General features: G+C 38.9%; 1 protein-coding gene across 1 annotated transcript in view; it reads right to left on the bottom strand.

The window, feature by feature from the left end:
- ROBO2 (roundabout guidance receptor 2) overlaps positions 1 to 16,706 on the bottom strand; it is a 1,075,181-nt gene that overhangs the window by 56,458 nt on the left and 1,002,017 nt on the right. The window contains exons 17-19 of the mRNA XM_065676374.1: positions 12,799 to 12,923; positions 9,806 to 9,977; positions 3,202 to 3,384 (exon numbers count right to left, since the gene is read on the bottom strand). Of these exons, the coding sequence (XP_065532446.1) occupies positions 3,202 to 3,384; positions 9,806 to 9,977; positions 12,799 to 12,923 (480 nt within the window). The remainder of the gene's footprint in view (positions 1 to 3,201; positions 3,385 to 9,805; positions 9,978 to 12,798; positions 12,924 to 16,706) is intronic.

The raw sequence follows: 16,706 nt of genomic DNA, 5'->3' as shown, positions 1-16,706 counted from the left end.
CACCACCACCTTCACTTATCTGCCTTGATAGTCATCTGATCTCTCCTACTAAGCTAAACACTCAGGTTGTGGCTGAAAATACAAGCAAGAGCAAGAAAGCAGATAGCTGAGCACGAAAGCTGGTTCAGCAGTGAGGTAGGAAGACTAGCCTCTATCACACAGATGACAGGATAGCAGAGGGGACAGAAGAAGAAACAGCTTTGGTAAGTGCCACCGAGGGGCCAAGCTACATGCAAAAGACTTTACAAACTTCTACTGGGAAACGCTGAGATTTATCAGCCTTTTATACTGGACCACTGAGGTGTAATTATTTTTGAGTTCTGAATCTCAAGCTTATGTATGAGAGAAACTAATTATTTGTATTAATTAGTACTATTAATGGTGCGCTCTATTTTTCTTGACTATCTGTATGTTGACTGAGATGTTTGCAACCTGCTGTTTTAGCCACACTTCGTTTATTCTTCACCCATCTTTAATCACACTTAGGGTAATGTTCTGCCATGTTTATTAAAGATATGAAAACTAGGATATCAGCTTTGAATTGGATAGGCAGAAAAAAAGCAAACACTTCCATTTCAAAAACACTGTAAAAACAAGGCGTGCACAGTTTAATCACTAGATTGCTTGAAGATTTTAACACCTCACAGTAAGGTTGACTTATACACAACTAACAGCTGAAGGGGAGGGGAGAGAAAGTTCCATTTCTCCAGTTTGATCTTAAAAATGTTTGAGATTATCTTTTTGAGCTTTAAAGTAAAAATTCAGTTATATACAATTAATGCTTGGTTATGTTAATTCAAGCATCCTGTCCTGCAAAGTACTTTCAAAACTGCATTATTTTGAGGAGTTAGGTAAGAAGCATGCAGAATTAGAATGACTGATATTAATGGTGATAGATTTGATGGTACTCTGGAATCACTACAAGAATGAATTCAATGTTTTTATCACAGATAGCACAAGTATTTCTCCTTGTATTTGGTTTTAATTCTGCATCTGTCACATGCTTGTAAACACTTAAGATAGATAACTAATGTTTGCAATGATGTGTTGGTGAGGTAAGAGACAGACTAATGGACAGTACCTGCAGGGGTGAAGGTGAAGGACTGAACTGCAAAACAAGAAAGCAAACACATTGTGAGTTACACACCCTGATAATAAGTGCTAATTGCAGGGCACGAGTTTCCTCTGGAATTTACTCAGCTGTGATTGAATATCATAAGCAGGGCATAACAGTTGAGCTTAAAGCACTAACCAGCCAGCAGCCAATGAGAAATGATGGTTAGAAAGGTGAGCAGTGAATTTGGACAGTCACATTTGAAGATTTTATGCATGGACATGGTATTCTCCAAATTGTGAACATTAGGATGAATTTTGAAGCATGATCTGTTATCAAGTTCCCTTGCCGAAAGCATACACTATTTCATAATTCTGAAGATGGGAATTCTGTGGCATGATGCGATGTTCACACCACAATTAGATGCAGCAAACATTATGAGAAGGAATGAGTTGCAGGAGACACACTGTTTATGACTATTATAATAATTTACAGCTATGCGTTTTAACGTATACAAGACTTTGCTCTCAATCTCTCTCCCCTCCCACCCCCCAACATGCCAACTCTCACACAGGGCTAATAATTCTGATATAAAAAAAAAGAGTCGCCTTAGTTTCTGTCCAAAGTTTATCCATAGGATTGTTCCCTAACAGCAGTAACAGTACAGCTATCTTCTAATATGAAATATCTTAGGATGTAGACTGATATCTCATAGAAACAGATGGGTAGGTGTGTGTAATGTGTATTAGTTTCTCAGTTAACACCACCCCAACTCTCAGCCAGTAAAAGTCATTGCTGTTAAAGGAAATCAGAAAACACCTCAGCAAAAAGCATAACCTATGAATGATACACGGTGATGCAAGATGAGGTTCCACAAAAACCAAGTCAGCCCAAGAGCCACTGAAAAGGTCTCTCCTCCCTCTGCTTCCCCTGCTCATCTGATTTCTTCTTGGGCTGCCTTGTTTCACTAAGCCAATGGAAAACTAATCCAGTGGAAAGAACTGAAAAACAACATAGAAGAGCTTCCTTTCGGTTTAGTGAGCCCAGTCTGGACATTGATGAGTCTGATGATGGCTAAAGCTGAGGGCTGAGAGCAGGGAATGAAAGTTGGTGTTTTGGCAAGTTGTTAGAGATGCTCATCCACTTAGGGAAGGAACCTGAGTCTTTGGGTTTGTATGTGATAACTTGAAAAGAGAAGAGTGCTAGTGTAACTTTAGTGTGATACATGTCAACATTAAATCTGGTGTGTCCTCAACTGTGCAAATCTTGCTCAAAAAGGAAATTTCTCTTTTTAAATGTCAATAAGCACTACAAGAGAACCTACTCTGATATTTGAGGAACAGCTTTGTGGTGTTAAATTAGGGTTCAGAGTTATCCATTTTATGGTAATACACCTGACTTCCTAAAAAAATCTATGAGAATCCAGAAGCACAGAATAATACACAAAACAAACAGGCTGGGAAAGAATAAAATATTTTCAATTGGCAAATGTATTTATTTTTCTAAATGTGGTTTTCAAAAACTAATTAGTAGCTGGAACAACACATTTGGTCCAAGAGGGATCACACTGTGAGGGCATTCCAAGGTGTTCTGCCTCCAAGACAACACTTTTTAAGGCTTATGTCATAGGTAAATTCTGACCACACTTCTCTAATTCATCACTCTCTTCTCCTCTAGGTATAGCTATGGAGTGACTAATTTAGTATCTCCTTTTTTTTCCCATGCACATGGCTTCAAACACATGGAAATGCATGGGAATGAAGAAGATGACCAAATACTGTTTCTAACCTTCCTTACAAGGGTCTAGTCTAATTCACATTTGAGCACATAAATGGAGCCAGACTGCTAACAGAGTGCCTTCTGAGCAGGAAGCAAGAGGAATAGTTAATCCTCTCTGCACTTTTTTATGCTAGATGTGCTAGAGATGTAAAAATAAAGACTGTCTTATGATAATGATGAAATGTGGTACTGAGCAATGCATTTAAAGCTTCTCATACACCAGCATTTTCACAGCATACATTTAAAACAAGCATACAAAATTCACCCAGGCCACCTTTAAGTAAGTTCAACATGTTTTTTAAAGTAGGTTTAACAGCACCTGTTTAATAGAACCTGATGAGATGGTAATAAATAGTCACCGTTCTTACCAGCATAATTGCTGAGCCCCTTCCTTTTCTTTCTGCGCCAGTACAGCCAGATGCTGAAACCCATCAGAATTACCCAACAGGCACCACCGATGCCAGCTATAAAGGCAGGCTGTTTGACAACATCAGTGATTTGTTCAGTTATGCTGTTGTTATTTTCAGTGATGACAACTTCATTACGACCTCCTGCACAAAAGAAATTCAACAGAATGCTGTTATTAGGGATTCTGCTATACAAACAGGGAGCAAGTAATGCAAATGAAAACAAAGAAACCGAAAAACCCAACAGTAATGCATCTCAAAAGAATCATCCATAGTAGGAGATTTTTAATGAGTATCAATGTGCACCTGGAAAACTAGTGTTTCTAGAAAGTAAACTCATAATCCACAGTGATTTTGCATGCATACAAGTGAAAACATAGTTCTATAGGACTCTCCCAAATAATCTGACAGTCTGGAGTGGATTTTTTAAACAATGTACATGCTTGTTGGTTTGTTTTTACTTAATTATAGACAGAATATAAGGATGAGAAAATGGATCACGGGGAGCAAATCAAGAAATCAAGCAATCAATCAATGACTAGCTATTTCAAAATGAGAAATCCAAATACAAAATATGCTGCAACATCAAAAGACAGTTCCTTCGCTCATTGTTGTCAGCACGCCATAATTTCTTACTTAACTCATCTGGTTTAGCAGCATGCTGAAGTTCCCAAATTAAAAAGAAATAACAACATATATGTATTTTCAACTGGGGGAAAGATGCATTTTGCAGCAATTGTTTTATGTGGAAAACAGTCCGTACAAATCTTAAGTGCACCAGCATTGACACAGAGAAGAAAATCATGTACTTAACTGTAAGCTCTAAACAATCACAGCACCAGATGCTACTTTTTTCACTTAACTATGCATGAAAAATTCTAAACATCAACCTGTAAGAAATAACTATGACTTGGAATACCAATTAAAGTGACATGCATGAAAAATTACTATATAGGATTTTAAACTATGTATATTACATTATAAAACTGTACATTTCAGTAGACACTTCCACTGTTTTTTCTCCCCTTTTTATCTAAAAGGGAACTTTCATAAAAGGAAAAACTTGGTGTCTGGCTTTAAAACAAATGCTGCTAAAAAATGTGACTGGAAATTCAAGAAATGCTAAAGCATCTAGCTTTAGAGCCTGTGCTTTTCTACTGCAAACCTTCCCTTGTCAAAAAATGGTTAGGTTTAAAATTAGGAAATGAGGAAAATATTTTTCTGCAAAACATAAGACTAATGATTATATGTACATTTGATCTAAGCTGCCCACATCTGGAGTTTTGAAATGGGTGAAAGAATTAGCCCTCATTTCCAGCAAAAGCATGTAGATAGCTAAGTCCTTGAAATGTGCTTCGGTATTATCAGATGCCCATATGCATGTTGAAGAACTGCAAGAGTAGCCACTCTACGGAGACAAAAATACTATGGTTCTCAATTATGAGAGTCTATAGCACAAAAGTAAAGATGGTAGAGTATGGCAATGCAACACCAAAATGGTCATTCCCAAAATTAAAGTATTGTAGCATTACACCTTGCCGTAAAAATGTTCATATTCCTCTTCTATAATTCAGGAATGGTTAAATTAACCACTTCCTTCTTTCAACAGAACAGTTCCTCTGTCAGCACACTGGCTTCAGCCTAAAGCAAATAAACAAGGTCTTTGGCTGAAGCAGATGTGAGAAGTCTGACACTTTCCATTTATTTCCACAGACACCTCTTTGCAGGAGACCCAGAGTTTACAGCAGTCAAGCTGTGATTGAGGAACCCTCCCAGCGGGCCTGTTGGGCTGAGTGTGCCTGCCTTGCCCTAGCCTGCATCCCTGGCACAGGGACTGGCTTTGCACCAGCCAAGACGCAGCTTCAGGCTCTAAGTTGTGTTCAAGAGCTGGACTGAGTTACTCAGGAAGAAAGGTGATGCACTGCATTACATTGCTATCACTCTGTTAATGATCTCGGTGATTTTATTAAGCTTTCTGTGTTTCAGCACCATGTCAATATTTAGTGATGATGACCGTCTGCTTTTGCAAACAGACTGTTGAAACTGTGCTAGAGTTTGGCTGGCTTTCAGTACTTCTGTGCAGGAAACAAAACAGGCTTTCTGCAAACAAAATACCTCCCACAGAAGAATGCTGACAGAACAACACCTGCTGATGTATAAAAAGGCAGTACACCAGTACTGGTATCATGTCTATACTGGCCATGCTGGCAAGCATTGCTAACACCAGGGCCTGGCAACTTTATCTGTCCTATCCCATACTTTCCTATTATGACTTGTCGCTGCCAAAGGCCGGGTGGCTTCCAGTCCTGATGCAGTAAGTGAGAACAAAAGTCAGTGAGGACTTGTGCAAAGTAAAGAAGGGAGGCAGTGATGGCTCCATTATCAGATTTTCCCTTTTTTTTTTTCTGCCCATGGAAGTAATCCATAGGTGCACTCCAGCGCTGAAAGAGGAAGTACTGAGAGTAATGAGGATGATCAGGGGACTGGAGCACTTCCTGTACAAACACAGGCTGAGAAAGTTGGGGCTGTTCAGCTTGGAGAAGAGAAGGCTGCGTGGAGACCTCATAGACTTCCAGTATCTGAAGGGGGCCTACAAGGATGCTGGAGAGGGACTCTTCGTCAGGGACTGTAGTGATAGGACAAGGGGTAACGGGTTAAAACTTAAACAGGGGAAGTTTAGGTTGGATCTAAGGAAGAAATTCTTTCCTGTAAGGGTGGTGAAGCACTGGAATGTGCTGCCCAAGGAAGTTGTGAATGCTCCATCCTAGCAGTATTCAAGGCCAGGTTGGACAGAGCCTTGGGTGACATGGTTTAGTGTGAGGTGCTCCTGCCCATGCCAGGGGGGTTGGAACTGGATGATCTTGAGGTCCTTTCCAACCCTAACTATTCTATGATTCTATGATTCTATAATAGAAGGAGGCACTCTACAGCACACTCTTCCAGGCACACAATTGATTTTCTAGTAGAAACCAGCATGGGAGTTGATGCTGCTGTAACTGCCATTAACTTTCAGTTAATTTCTGTGCCCTTTGGTGGAGAGGTAAAAGCAGTGGGACAGTGAGGAAACAGGTAATGTCAGCACTGCTTCAGAGGCAGCCATACTGCCTTGGACAAGAGAAGACAGGGAAGCGCTTCAGGGGCACCAGCTTTGGGAGCAGATGCTCCAGCACTCAAGAAAAGAACAACTGCTTCCTGCTAAAGCCTTCAAAAAGACTGAAGATTGCATTTTCTTCCCTAATGTCCTAGAGAATGCAGGGTGTGAAAGCAAACTGCAGAGAGCCTGGGGAGAGCTTTCAGTGGACTTTATGCTCTCCCTCTCTTCTAGAGGAAGGTGCAATCTGTCTCCGAGTTAACTTCTGAAGTTTTCCATCTGGCTGTTTGCTCTTGCCCTTCAGTGCCTAGCAATTACAACTGCAAAACTAATAATTCTTTTAAATGTCAAAATAACATATGCCCTGTGAATTTGATGACTGAAAAATAAATGGATACAGATGAATGTTACCCATTGACAGTTGATAAAATTCATGCAATTGTTGGTGTTTGGGGAAACAAAAGCATTAATTTTGTATTTCTTTAGATAATATTTAAGCAGAAGTAATAAATATGTCATCCAGGGTACCACTGCACTATTTTATATACTGCAGGTGTTTTGGTAACAATGCTGTCAGTTCAACTAATTACAACACAGACATGGGAAGTGTGCGACCTGTAACGCTCCATTGTTCCTGAAGACAAAAACATAATGAAATATAATGTCTTCCTCCCATTGGAGAGTAATGAAGAACAAAACTAATTTGTTGGACTAAAAATTAATTAGACACATCAGATTCAATTGCACCTATTACTGTGAAAGTTTGCAGCTGTTCCTGATGTTATTATGCCAATGATGGAATGTAAAACTGAACAGGCCAACTGATGAAGAGAAATAATAGCTATACCATTCACCAACATTGTTGTTATCTCCATTTTTACTTCTGATTTTCCGAGTGAAATTTTTTAGTATACCAGTAGTGATCACAGAAATATTATTCTTGATTCTCTTTGAGCCTTCAATAAAACTTTTCAGCGTCCTGCTTGAAGTATGGGCATAGGATTCCTGTAACAGTAATACAATTTCTAACTAAAGAAGTAATATACTTCCTACTGCTTCATATTGTCCTGGGTTTACTTTCTGGATTGTCATGGGTCTGTCATCTAGAATTGGTCTGGGAAGTCAGTAGTAGATTATACACCATGGAAATGAGTTATTTTCAGAAAAAAAAGCCCTTCTTCTTAGAAAAACATATCCTATATTTAAGAATAGCACCTTTCTTTTTATACGCTGGGCTCCATAATTCATGACAGTGAAAGTTATGCTGTTTAGCAACACTGCTTAACTCTTCTGCATCACTGACCTGCTCTCTCCATAATTCAGCATTTCTGCAGTTGTTCATTCTGTATGCAAGCTGTTAAATAGTATAGCTAAGCACCAGACCATATAGGACTACATTATAATACAATCACTCAGTAATGTTGTCCTATTCATTATGATGTTTTGAGGTTTATTCATTAGCTTTCTTTTAATCCATGTTTTTTTTTTTTTTTTTTTTTTAATTTACCTAAAAAACAGATTTCTTATTTTATGTTCTTGATTCTTAGTCAAACATTGACTGGTATCAACTCAGATTTTCCAGAAATGGTATCACCTAAACACTATTATCTTTATCAAGCAAATTTAGTGTCCAAGAAATGATTGCCAGCAATTCAGAAACAATAGAAAAATGGGACCTAAAGAAAAGGGAGAAACAGAGCATAAGAGTAACCATAACCACACCCAGCTTTGGGTTCCCAAGAGGGAACACAGAGATATGAACAGCAACACAACCCAAACAGAGAAGACGCTCCTTTATTTCATGCACAAGACTCTTAAACATGCAGATGCCACCAGACAAGCTTGATGAAGCAGGAATTCTGCAATCATTTAAGGAACAAACAAATATAACTGTAAGTTTGACAATGCAAAATTAAGTCTCTAAATACTAAAGAACTTTTTGCTTTCTTTTGTACTCTATTTGCATCCTAATATCCCTTTTCTCCTTCCTGCAGCAACACAGATATCTTCACATTTAACTCTTGATTATACTAGTCACATTTTGTAAGGAAAAAGTCAGGATGAAGGGCTGTAGCCAGATGCAGGGCTGAGAATTCTGGGAATCATCTAGTGAAGCACTTTAGTGCAAGTTTAACTCACAGCACGTTACATGACACAAGGCTACTCACATGCTTAGAATGCAACACACTTAAGTGTTTTGCTGGAACAGGCCCTGTGTGTTTAGTGCCTCACTCAATAACCTCTCTAAGGAAAAAAGTCCTTCTCAAGAGAATGCAATGACAGACCAGTTGTACAACATCAGTTCTTTACACAGAGGTCCAAAATTCAGGCCCATTAGAGGATAGGTTTCTTTCATTTTCAAAAATCAATTCCTTGCCTTCAGTTCTACAAAACTTTCCCCTCCTCTTTTCTTTGGCCTTTCCGCAGCTGCCATTTTCAAAAACCAGTGCTATCTTCACATCCACTCTTCATTCCTTCTTCAGTGACAATATATTCAAAGCTCACAGACCGCACATACTGTCTAGATGCATCGGGAACATGCATATCGTTAAACATTTAAGCAATGCTTAGGTCATGGCCTTTTCTTAAGGTCTACACGTAACACGCTCATGTTTTGGACTTTCTCTTTACAAAATTTTCTAGAAAGAAAATATTTAATAAAAACAAAAGAAGCAAACAAAACCCCATTTAAGTAATAACAAAATTAGGTCATACAGATGCAAGAAAATAGTCATATGAGGTGCTTACCTGCACAGCTCTATTTGGTTTTGTTAAACATGTTATATTTTATTATGTTCTTATCCTTCCTATATTGTTCCTGCCTTTATATTTTATACTTGAGAAGAATTTCAGAAGAAACAGAATATGTGTTTCCCTCGGGTCAGGAAATTAATTCAGCATGGAAACTGCTACTGAGAAAGTCATTTCAAAGGCACGGATGATAACACTACCTTTGCTCTCTCTATTTGGAGTAGAAGTTACTTATTCTTTGATAGAGCAAGCTCGTCCGCTTGGGCTTGGGATACCTGAGAAACACTGACTTCAAATGTTCAGAAAACCAGCTGTAAACAGTGCCTTAGGCACCAATGGTACGAGTACGGCAATATTACAGCCATCTGAGCAGGAGGAAAAGGGAGCTTGATATGTCAGTTCCATAAATCCATCAAGCTGATAAAGTGGTAAATTTGCAAAAAAAAAAAAAAAAAAAAAAAAAAAAATTAAATCCGTTTCACTAGATTATCTCCATTTTCTCCTATGTTTCAGGAACACATTTCCCTCCATTGACTGTGAGAACTCTGCACAAAGAGAAGACATGACGTCAGCAGGCAGTGAGACGTTAAAAGCTAACTAAGTAGCTCTATTCAAAACTCATCTGTTGCTCCATGGATTTTTATGCTTCCAGAAGTGATTTATGAAAGCATTTCTGAAAGTTGAAACGGGCAAAACAAAACAACAAAACAGACATTCACTTACCAATTATTATGGGCTGTGGCTCACTTTTTACTCCCACACCTGCACTGGTGCTTGCAGCAACTTCCACGCGGTACTGAATACCTGGATATAGGCCACCTATTATTACAGACCGAATGGCTGCATCTACTGTTTTGTTGATATGAAATCGAGTCTCATTACCTAGGCACCAGATCTGGGACAAAAGTTGATGTGTTAAAAAATTTGAAATTCTTCATACATATAAACAATGCATATAGATATGACATACCAAGGTATTGCATGACAATACTGGACTTCTTAATAATGTTACTACCCAGGAGTAGCTGGAATTGGGATGATTTAGCTCCGCAAGCTATACCATCTTAGCATAGGACTGAGCCAACTGCAAGGACTGCTTGCAAATACCTATCTGGACTTTTGCTCTCCGTGGAGTACAAATTCTGTGGTTATGCTTCTTAGAACAGACCAGAATCATCCAAGTGAAAAAGAGGCATTACGCAATAATTGGACTCTTGTTCAGTAATATGATTACCACCAAACCTTTCCTAGAAAAAAAGCCCACTTTTTTTTCTTCATTCTTAATTTCCCACTGAATAGCAAAAAAGGACACCAAATAATACAAGCACAGGTTGAAACACTTTCTAAAGTACTAAAGAAGAAACTATTTGCAGAATAGTTTTCTACTTCCTTTCACAGCACAACAAGGATATGTGAAGTTTCTGAAATGGAGTAAGTACAAACGCACTTTTTACTGCTGATTTTGTGATTACTTACACTGTTCAAGAATCCAGGTATCAGTTCCTGACTCAAATACTCTCTAATTAAACAGAAAAAAACACTCTGTAATCTCAACTCGCATTTTGTGATGAGAAAGATCTATGATTTCAGTGTTATGTTTCTCTTGCATTTTTCCATAGGCATTCCCCAAGAAGTTTCAAAACTAAGACCTTTTAGGGATTCTTCTTCTGTTAGTGTTATCTGCATATACTGTTTTTGTATTATTAAAGAAAGCATTTACTACCACTCAAGAAAATCAATGTGTAAAGATACCACATGTACGCTACATACCTATAATAGCAAAAGAAAGCACTATTGGTGGAACCACTATCAGCAACCAAGTGATGTGTTCAAGCAACAGCAATGCTCTCTTTACACTCATTTTTGACCCTGCTCAGTGTTTTCTCACCTTATCTGTTTTCTGTGAAACACTAAGGAAGATTTGGAGGGGAAAAGAAATCCTTGTTTTTCTAAGCTCCAGCAGACCTTATTTTCAGGCCAGATGGCTTTAGGGTGAGAAACTTGTGTTTATTCTTTCACTCCTTGTCTGCCATGGTTTTAGGTTACAATAGTTATGAAATGCCCCTAATTAAGGGCATTTAATTCATAAATGAATTTACAGGCACTCTAATGCCTGCAGTAGAATCAACAGATCTGCATTCAATTCATTAGAAAATGCACTGTAAAACCTCAGCAGTCATTTTATACTCAAGGAACTATTAGACTATTTGCACTACATTCTCTGTAGCCAGCTCACTAATCAGGCAGCCACCCAGTCAAACACAGAAGAGATGTAAGAGGCAGTGACTCCACCTGTTTTTATAAACAGCCTAGAGGTCTGAGCACTCACCTGGAACACAGCTTTTATTAACCATCAGTCTACTTTGGTTCATATCTACATATGTGCGGTTTGGAAATGGGCTTTAGTTATTTGCCTATAAGTCCTTGATGGTTCATATTGACTTATACTGGAGTCAGTATCAAGATTAATTAAAGCAAAAGATAACTATTAATTGATATGAAAATGAGATCAATAAAAAAATGGGATTAATAAATCTTGATATTGACTAAAAGCAAAACAAAAGAAGTGCTATGCTAAACATTAATATAGTCTTGGACGACATGGTCTAGTATAAGGCACCCCTGCCCATGCCAGAGGGGCTGGAACTAGAAGATCTTAAGGTCCTTTCCAACCCAAACCAGTCTATGTTTCTATGATTGTGAGCATTTACTGCATCCCTCTGACCAAGCGATAGACTGGAAAAGGCTGAACCATTAGCTGATTTAAAAGTCAAGCACCTTCTCTCTTCTAGATGCTATGCACCCCCAAGATACAGCGGTGGAAAAAAATTACATCTTTTTGCGTAAAATAAGCTGTATCCACCACTTCCACCCTTTACGGGACTGTCAAGAAAGCTGGCCTGCTCTATCTCAACTAAAGACTTCACACTAGGCATTACAAGTTAGCCACACCAAAACTACTTAATGATGTGTTCCATGTCACAAGCCGGTGACAATGCTGAACCTTGTCTGATTCTCCACAGTCATCCCCCCAGCCAATAACACACTGCACTGTTGCCATGTTGTGAAAATATACCTGTACAAAAGTGAGCCTAGTGAGGAATTACAGACTACAGCAAAATTTAAGACGATATATAGGGAGTGGATACTTTGAGCCACCACAGCCGCAAAGAAGGAAAAAATACAACCAACGCAGGCAACTGTCATATAACAAACTCTGGATATAGCAGTGGTGCTCGACCTCAAAGCAAATAACCTAGCACTTTAAGTTGTGAATCTTGACAAAGAGAGTATTTGGAGGAAACTGTATTCTCCCAGAGCCACAGTCCTTGACTTTGACCTTGAAGTGTTAGGATGAGCATTTTTGCAGAGGAAAGAAGAGGTATCTTTTCTGGCAACTTTTCTGTCAGACTGAAGGCACTTTGAGACAGGGACTTCACCGCCTGTCTTGAGAGTGCAGAGGCCCTTAACAAAAATCTTCCTTCTTCCACAGCAGGGAAAAACAAGAAAGAGAAGTACTGTAAACTAGCTGGCCATTACAGCTCTCTTCCAGGTCTAGTTCTTTTTTGCTTTTGCTATAACAAGCAGTCTCCATACAATTATATGGGCAGCTGCAAATGCTGTCAGAATCTAAATCCATAAACAGCGCTGTTGTTCTGTAATTCAAGCAGGATGTTTCCTCCACACATAACTCTCCCATTAGACATTATTTCTACCTTATACTCCTGGATGACTCCATTTTGGTGATCTGGAGGCGGAGGATCCCAGGAGATGCTGATGCTTGTGCTGTTGTGGTTTCCAACTGTCAGGACAGTAACAGACTGAGGAGGGGCACTCGGAGCTACACCAAGGAGAGGGAACAAACAGAAGCAAGACATTAATCCATTTGCTAGAGGACAAATTTTGTTGAAGCAGTGTAAGAGCAACTAGACAGTACACGAAGTTCACACTCCCTGCAGGCCAAGGTGTACGCATTTTGTTCGGCACTGACAATCCTGAAAAATGCCTTTCTGAAGAGAAGCATATCTAGATGACAATGTGGAATTTGTGGCAATGGAGAATCAATACAAATCACTCCTCATTTATTTATATTTATAGTTTCTTAGTTTTGCACTGGAATTATTCTCACGCTTGCATTTGTTTCCTGTAATATACATGGATACCTACAGGCATATCAACTAAGTCATAACTTAGTAAGGCTAACTTACTTAGTAAGTCATAATGTGAGGCTTTTTCACCTGGCCTGAAAAGTGTTTCAATTCTTCTTTTTCCACATGGCCTAATAACAATGTGAGTGGCAGGCATTTAAGGATCGTTATTTGCTCTCCGGGTAGACATTATCTTAACAGTTTTAAACATAAGACCTTGCAAGTCCTAGGTGGAAAAGGGTTAAAGCGTTCAGGGCTTTACATCAAATACCAGTGAACAGGGAAGGTGCTGAGTTAGGTCAGATATATACTTATGTCCTCTTTTCCCTAGGCAAATTGTTTTCTCTTCAGAGTCCTGTTCAGTTCAACCATTTACAGCTGTTTGGCTGGTCATTGTGTATCAAGGACGCATCTACAAGACAATTGCTTGCCAGCCCTACTACATTGGCTAGAAGTGTGGAAAAACAAAATTATAGCTGTTAATGATCAGAGCTCTGCTGGCAAACCCCTCTTACAGCTACACCAGCAGCAGGGTGCTTCTGTTGGCTCATCACATGTTGTCTGGGAAGTGGTACAGCAGCTCCACTACAGAAAAGTCCCCTCCGTGAGCATCTGCTGCGTCTCCACGTGGGGGCTCTCCCACCATAGCTATAGCTGCCACGGCAGAGGGCTGCGGCATATGGCGCTCCTCAGTCACCTAAAACTTCTTGCAGCCCCGTTTCTCCTCTCCCTTTCTTATAGGCAAGTGTTAAAACCAGCACAGTGGCAAGCCAAGTCACCAAAGTCGAGTGTATTGTATTAATAATGTATAGTCTCTGAGGAAAAAAAAAATATCCATAAAAGCTGCACTGAACCAGTCCTAGGATCCATTTAGTCCATTTACCCTAGTCCATCTATCCAGTCTTCAATAAAATTAATAGAAAGAGTCTAGGAAAGTGTGAATTAATAAATCAAGCATACAGTGATAACTCTCCAGGACAATTTTCCAATTCACAGAAGCCTGTTGCTTAGATACTTTCTGTTCCAGGGTGATGTCTTTGTGTTTAATAACTCCTTATGGAACTTTTCTTCCATGTATTTGTCATCACCTTTAATATGACCTTAAAACATTTAATATGAAATATGGAAGCTGATTTTGGAGAGTTATAGTAGACCTTGTACCAAAACCTAAAATATTTATTGTTCCTCCTGCCTCCAATTTAAAATCTGGATAGCCCTCTGGTTTTGGGCATCTCACGTTATGAGTCACAGCTCCCTGACTCCAGTCCTCAGGTCTAGAGTGTTCCTATTCAGAGAGGACTCCTTCACTGCTAAGTTCTATGGCAACAGGACTCTAGTCTTATCTTTAACAGATATTCCTAACTGCATGAACATCCTTGGACCACGCTTCTCAGAGAAGCAGAGAACCACAGGCATCTGTGTTAAAGCCTGGCAGGTTAATACAACTAAACACAGCCACAGATATCAGGACTATTACAGTCTCCTGAGTCAATTCAGACTTCCTTATTGTTCCCTGTGGCCTCTTTGAGACTGGCTATGTTCCCACTTCAGATGCTCCTCAGCATTTGACCTGGCAGAGGCCCATGGAACTGAGCTAAAATCCTTACCCTGATAGAGTTGGAGTAGCCTGCTGCAGGAATTACACAGCTTAAAACAATGATATCAGGGACAAGAGACCAGACAAGATTACAGAAAAAATACTTTAGAGGAAAAATAACACATGCATTACTGTCCTGTGAGGCTGCATGTTTTGTCAACTACATTTTCAGATGCTGATTCAGCTGCAAAGGAAATAGTGCTTGGTAGAGTCCTTGTGACCTTGCATGACACAGAGAAACACTGTACTGAAGGGGAGAAATGGGGCTGTACTGTGGACAATTTGACTCTTAGCTAGCTCAAGTGAAGCACAGAAGGGTGGCCTTGGTCTATTCCTTGCCATTGTGCAAAGCATAAAATTGGTGAAGTTAATAGTTGCATTGTGTATTTCATGGCTACTGAAATAATTTGCCACACAGCAAAAAAATTTGCATTTTAAAAGTCTTCAAGTTATTTAATAGCAACCAAACCATGAATAAATGCATGGGTGCAATATTAATTAGAACAGCATCTTATGTGAAAATAATAATCATTAAAATGACAACGCTTAGCACTATGTAACTCATTTTTGGTTCTAAGTGTTATGGAACAACTTGCTGAAATGCATTTACTTTCATCCTCAAACACATTCAGAAATATAATTTCTTATATATGAATATGTGGAAAGAAAGAGAAGGGGGAGAGTAAATTCTAAGGAAATGTAAAATTAATACTGTAACATTTAAAGAAAAGCATACTGTGTTCATTTGTCTTTGCATTTAAACTGCATGAACATTCTAGTTAATATTCTACCAGTGTGTGTTCGGGGCTTTTTTGGATGATAGATGGTAAGTTTGAAGCAAAATTAAAATTGCAGCTGATGAACGCAGCTGAAAGTATCGTTTTAAGAGCTGCACTAAGGCAAGAAGGAATTTGCAGTCAGCAGCTGATAAAAACTAAGGAGGCTTCCATTACTGACTGTCACATTTTTGTGGTGACAAACAATCTACAGAACAAATACTACTCCACAAAAGAGATTTAAAACAGTGGATGTAATTGCAGAAACAGAAAAAAAGAAAGACATGAACTATCCTTACAGCAAGTGTGAAAGAAATGGTGAAAATGATAAAATATTTTACTTAGCTCATTTTCATATGTGTACACGCATACGTGCACACAACAGTTCTGTTTTCTCTCTCTGATAATATCACTCTGTAAGCTGGCACCATGATATAAATTAAGGCCCTCGTCTGACACTGCTGCAGTTATTAAATAGATCACATTGAAAAATAACATTTTTTAAACCGTTTTCTCATTTCCCTTGCTGCTGGCTTGTGGAGAACACCTTGCCTGCTTCTTGACAGGTCAATTATTCCAGTGCTCAGCTTCTTCTTACAGATATGAAAGAACCCAAATCGCTGCTCATCTTTTCCAGAGGCAGCCAAACAGAATTCCATTTGTTACCTTCACAAGGCCAAAGAGGCAGGAGATGGATGGATACTGAACTGTGACAAATGTCTGATCTAGAGGAAAAGTCTAACTGCAGCACAATTGATTTTTGGAGGTAGACCTCAGAAGTAACATAGCACATAAAATTTAATCCAGCAGAAATCTGCCACTACTTTTTTGGTGGTACTTTGGCTTTACCAGGGCTATTTGTTTTGATGTCACAACAAAAAATTCCAATGCATGTATCAATTCTCCAAATTATTTTCTAAAAATAGCATAGTTGACATATTTTAAATGTCAAACCTAAAAAAGCTCATTTTCCAAATGGAATCACAGGCACCATAGCAAGTGGATAGCAAGAGATTGCCATCTTCCTTCACTGGACACAAAGCAAACCACTGTCATTAAGCATTCAGATTATGTTAGTTTTTTAATATAGGAACAATGATATA

The sequence above is a fragment of the Lathamus discolor genome, chromosome 4 (genome assembly GCF_037157495.1).
Source record: "Lathamus discolor isolate bLatDis1 chromosome 4, bLatDis1.hap1, whole genome shotgun sequence".
NCBI classification, from domain to species: Eukaryota; Metazoa; Chordata; class Aves; order Psittaciformes; family Psittacidae; genus Lathamus; species Lathamus discolor.
The sequence above is the reverse complement of the archived record's forward strand: the minus strand, read 5'-3'. Positions and strand labels throughout refer to the sequence as shown.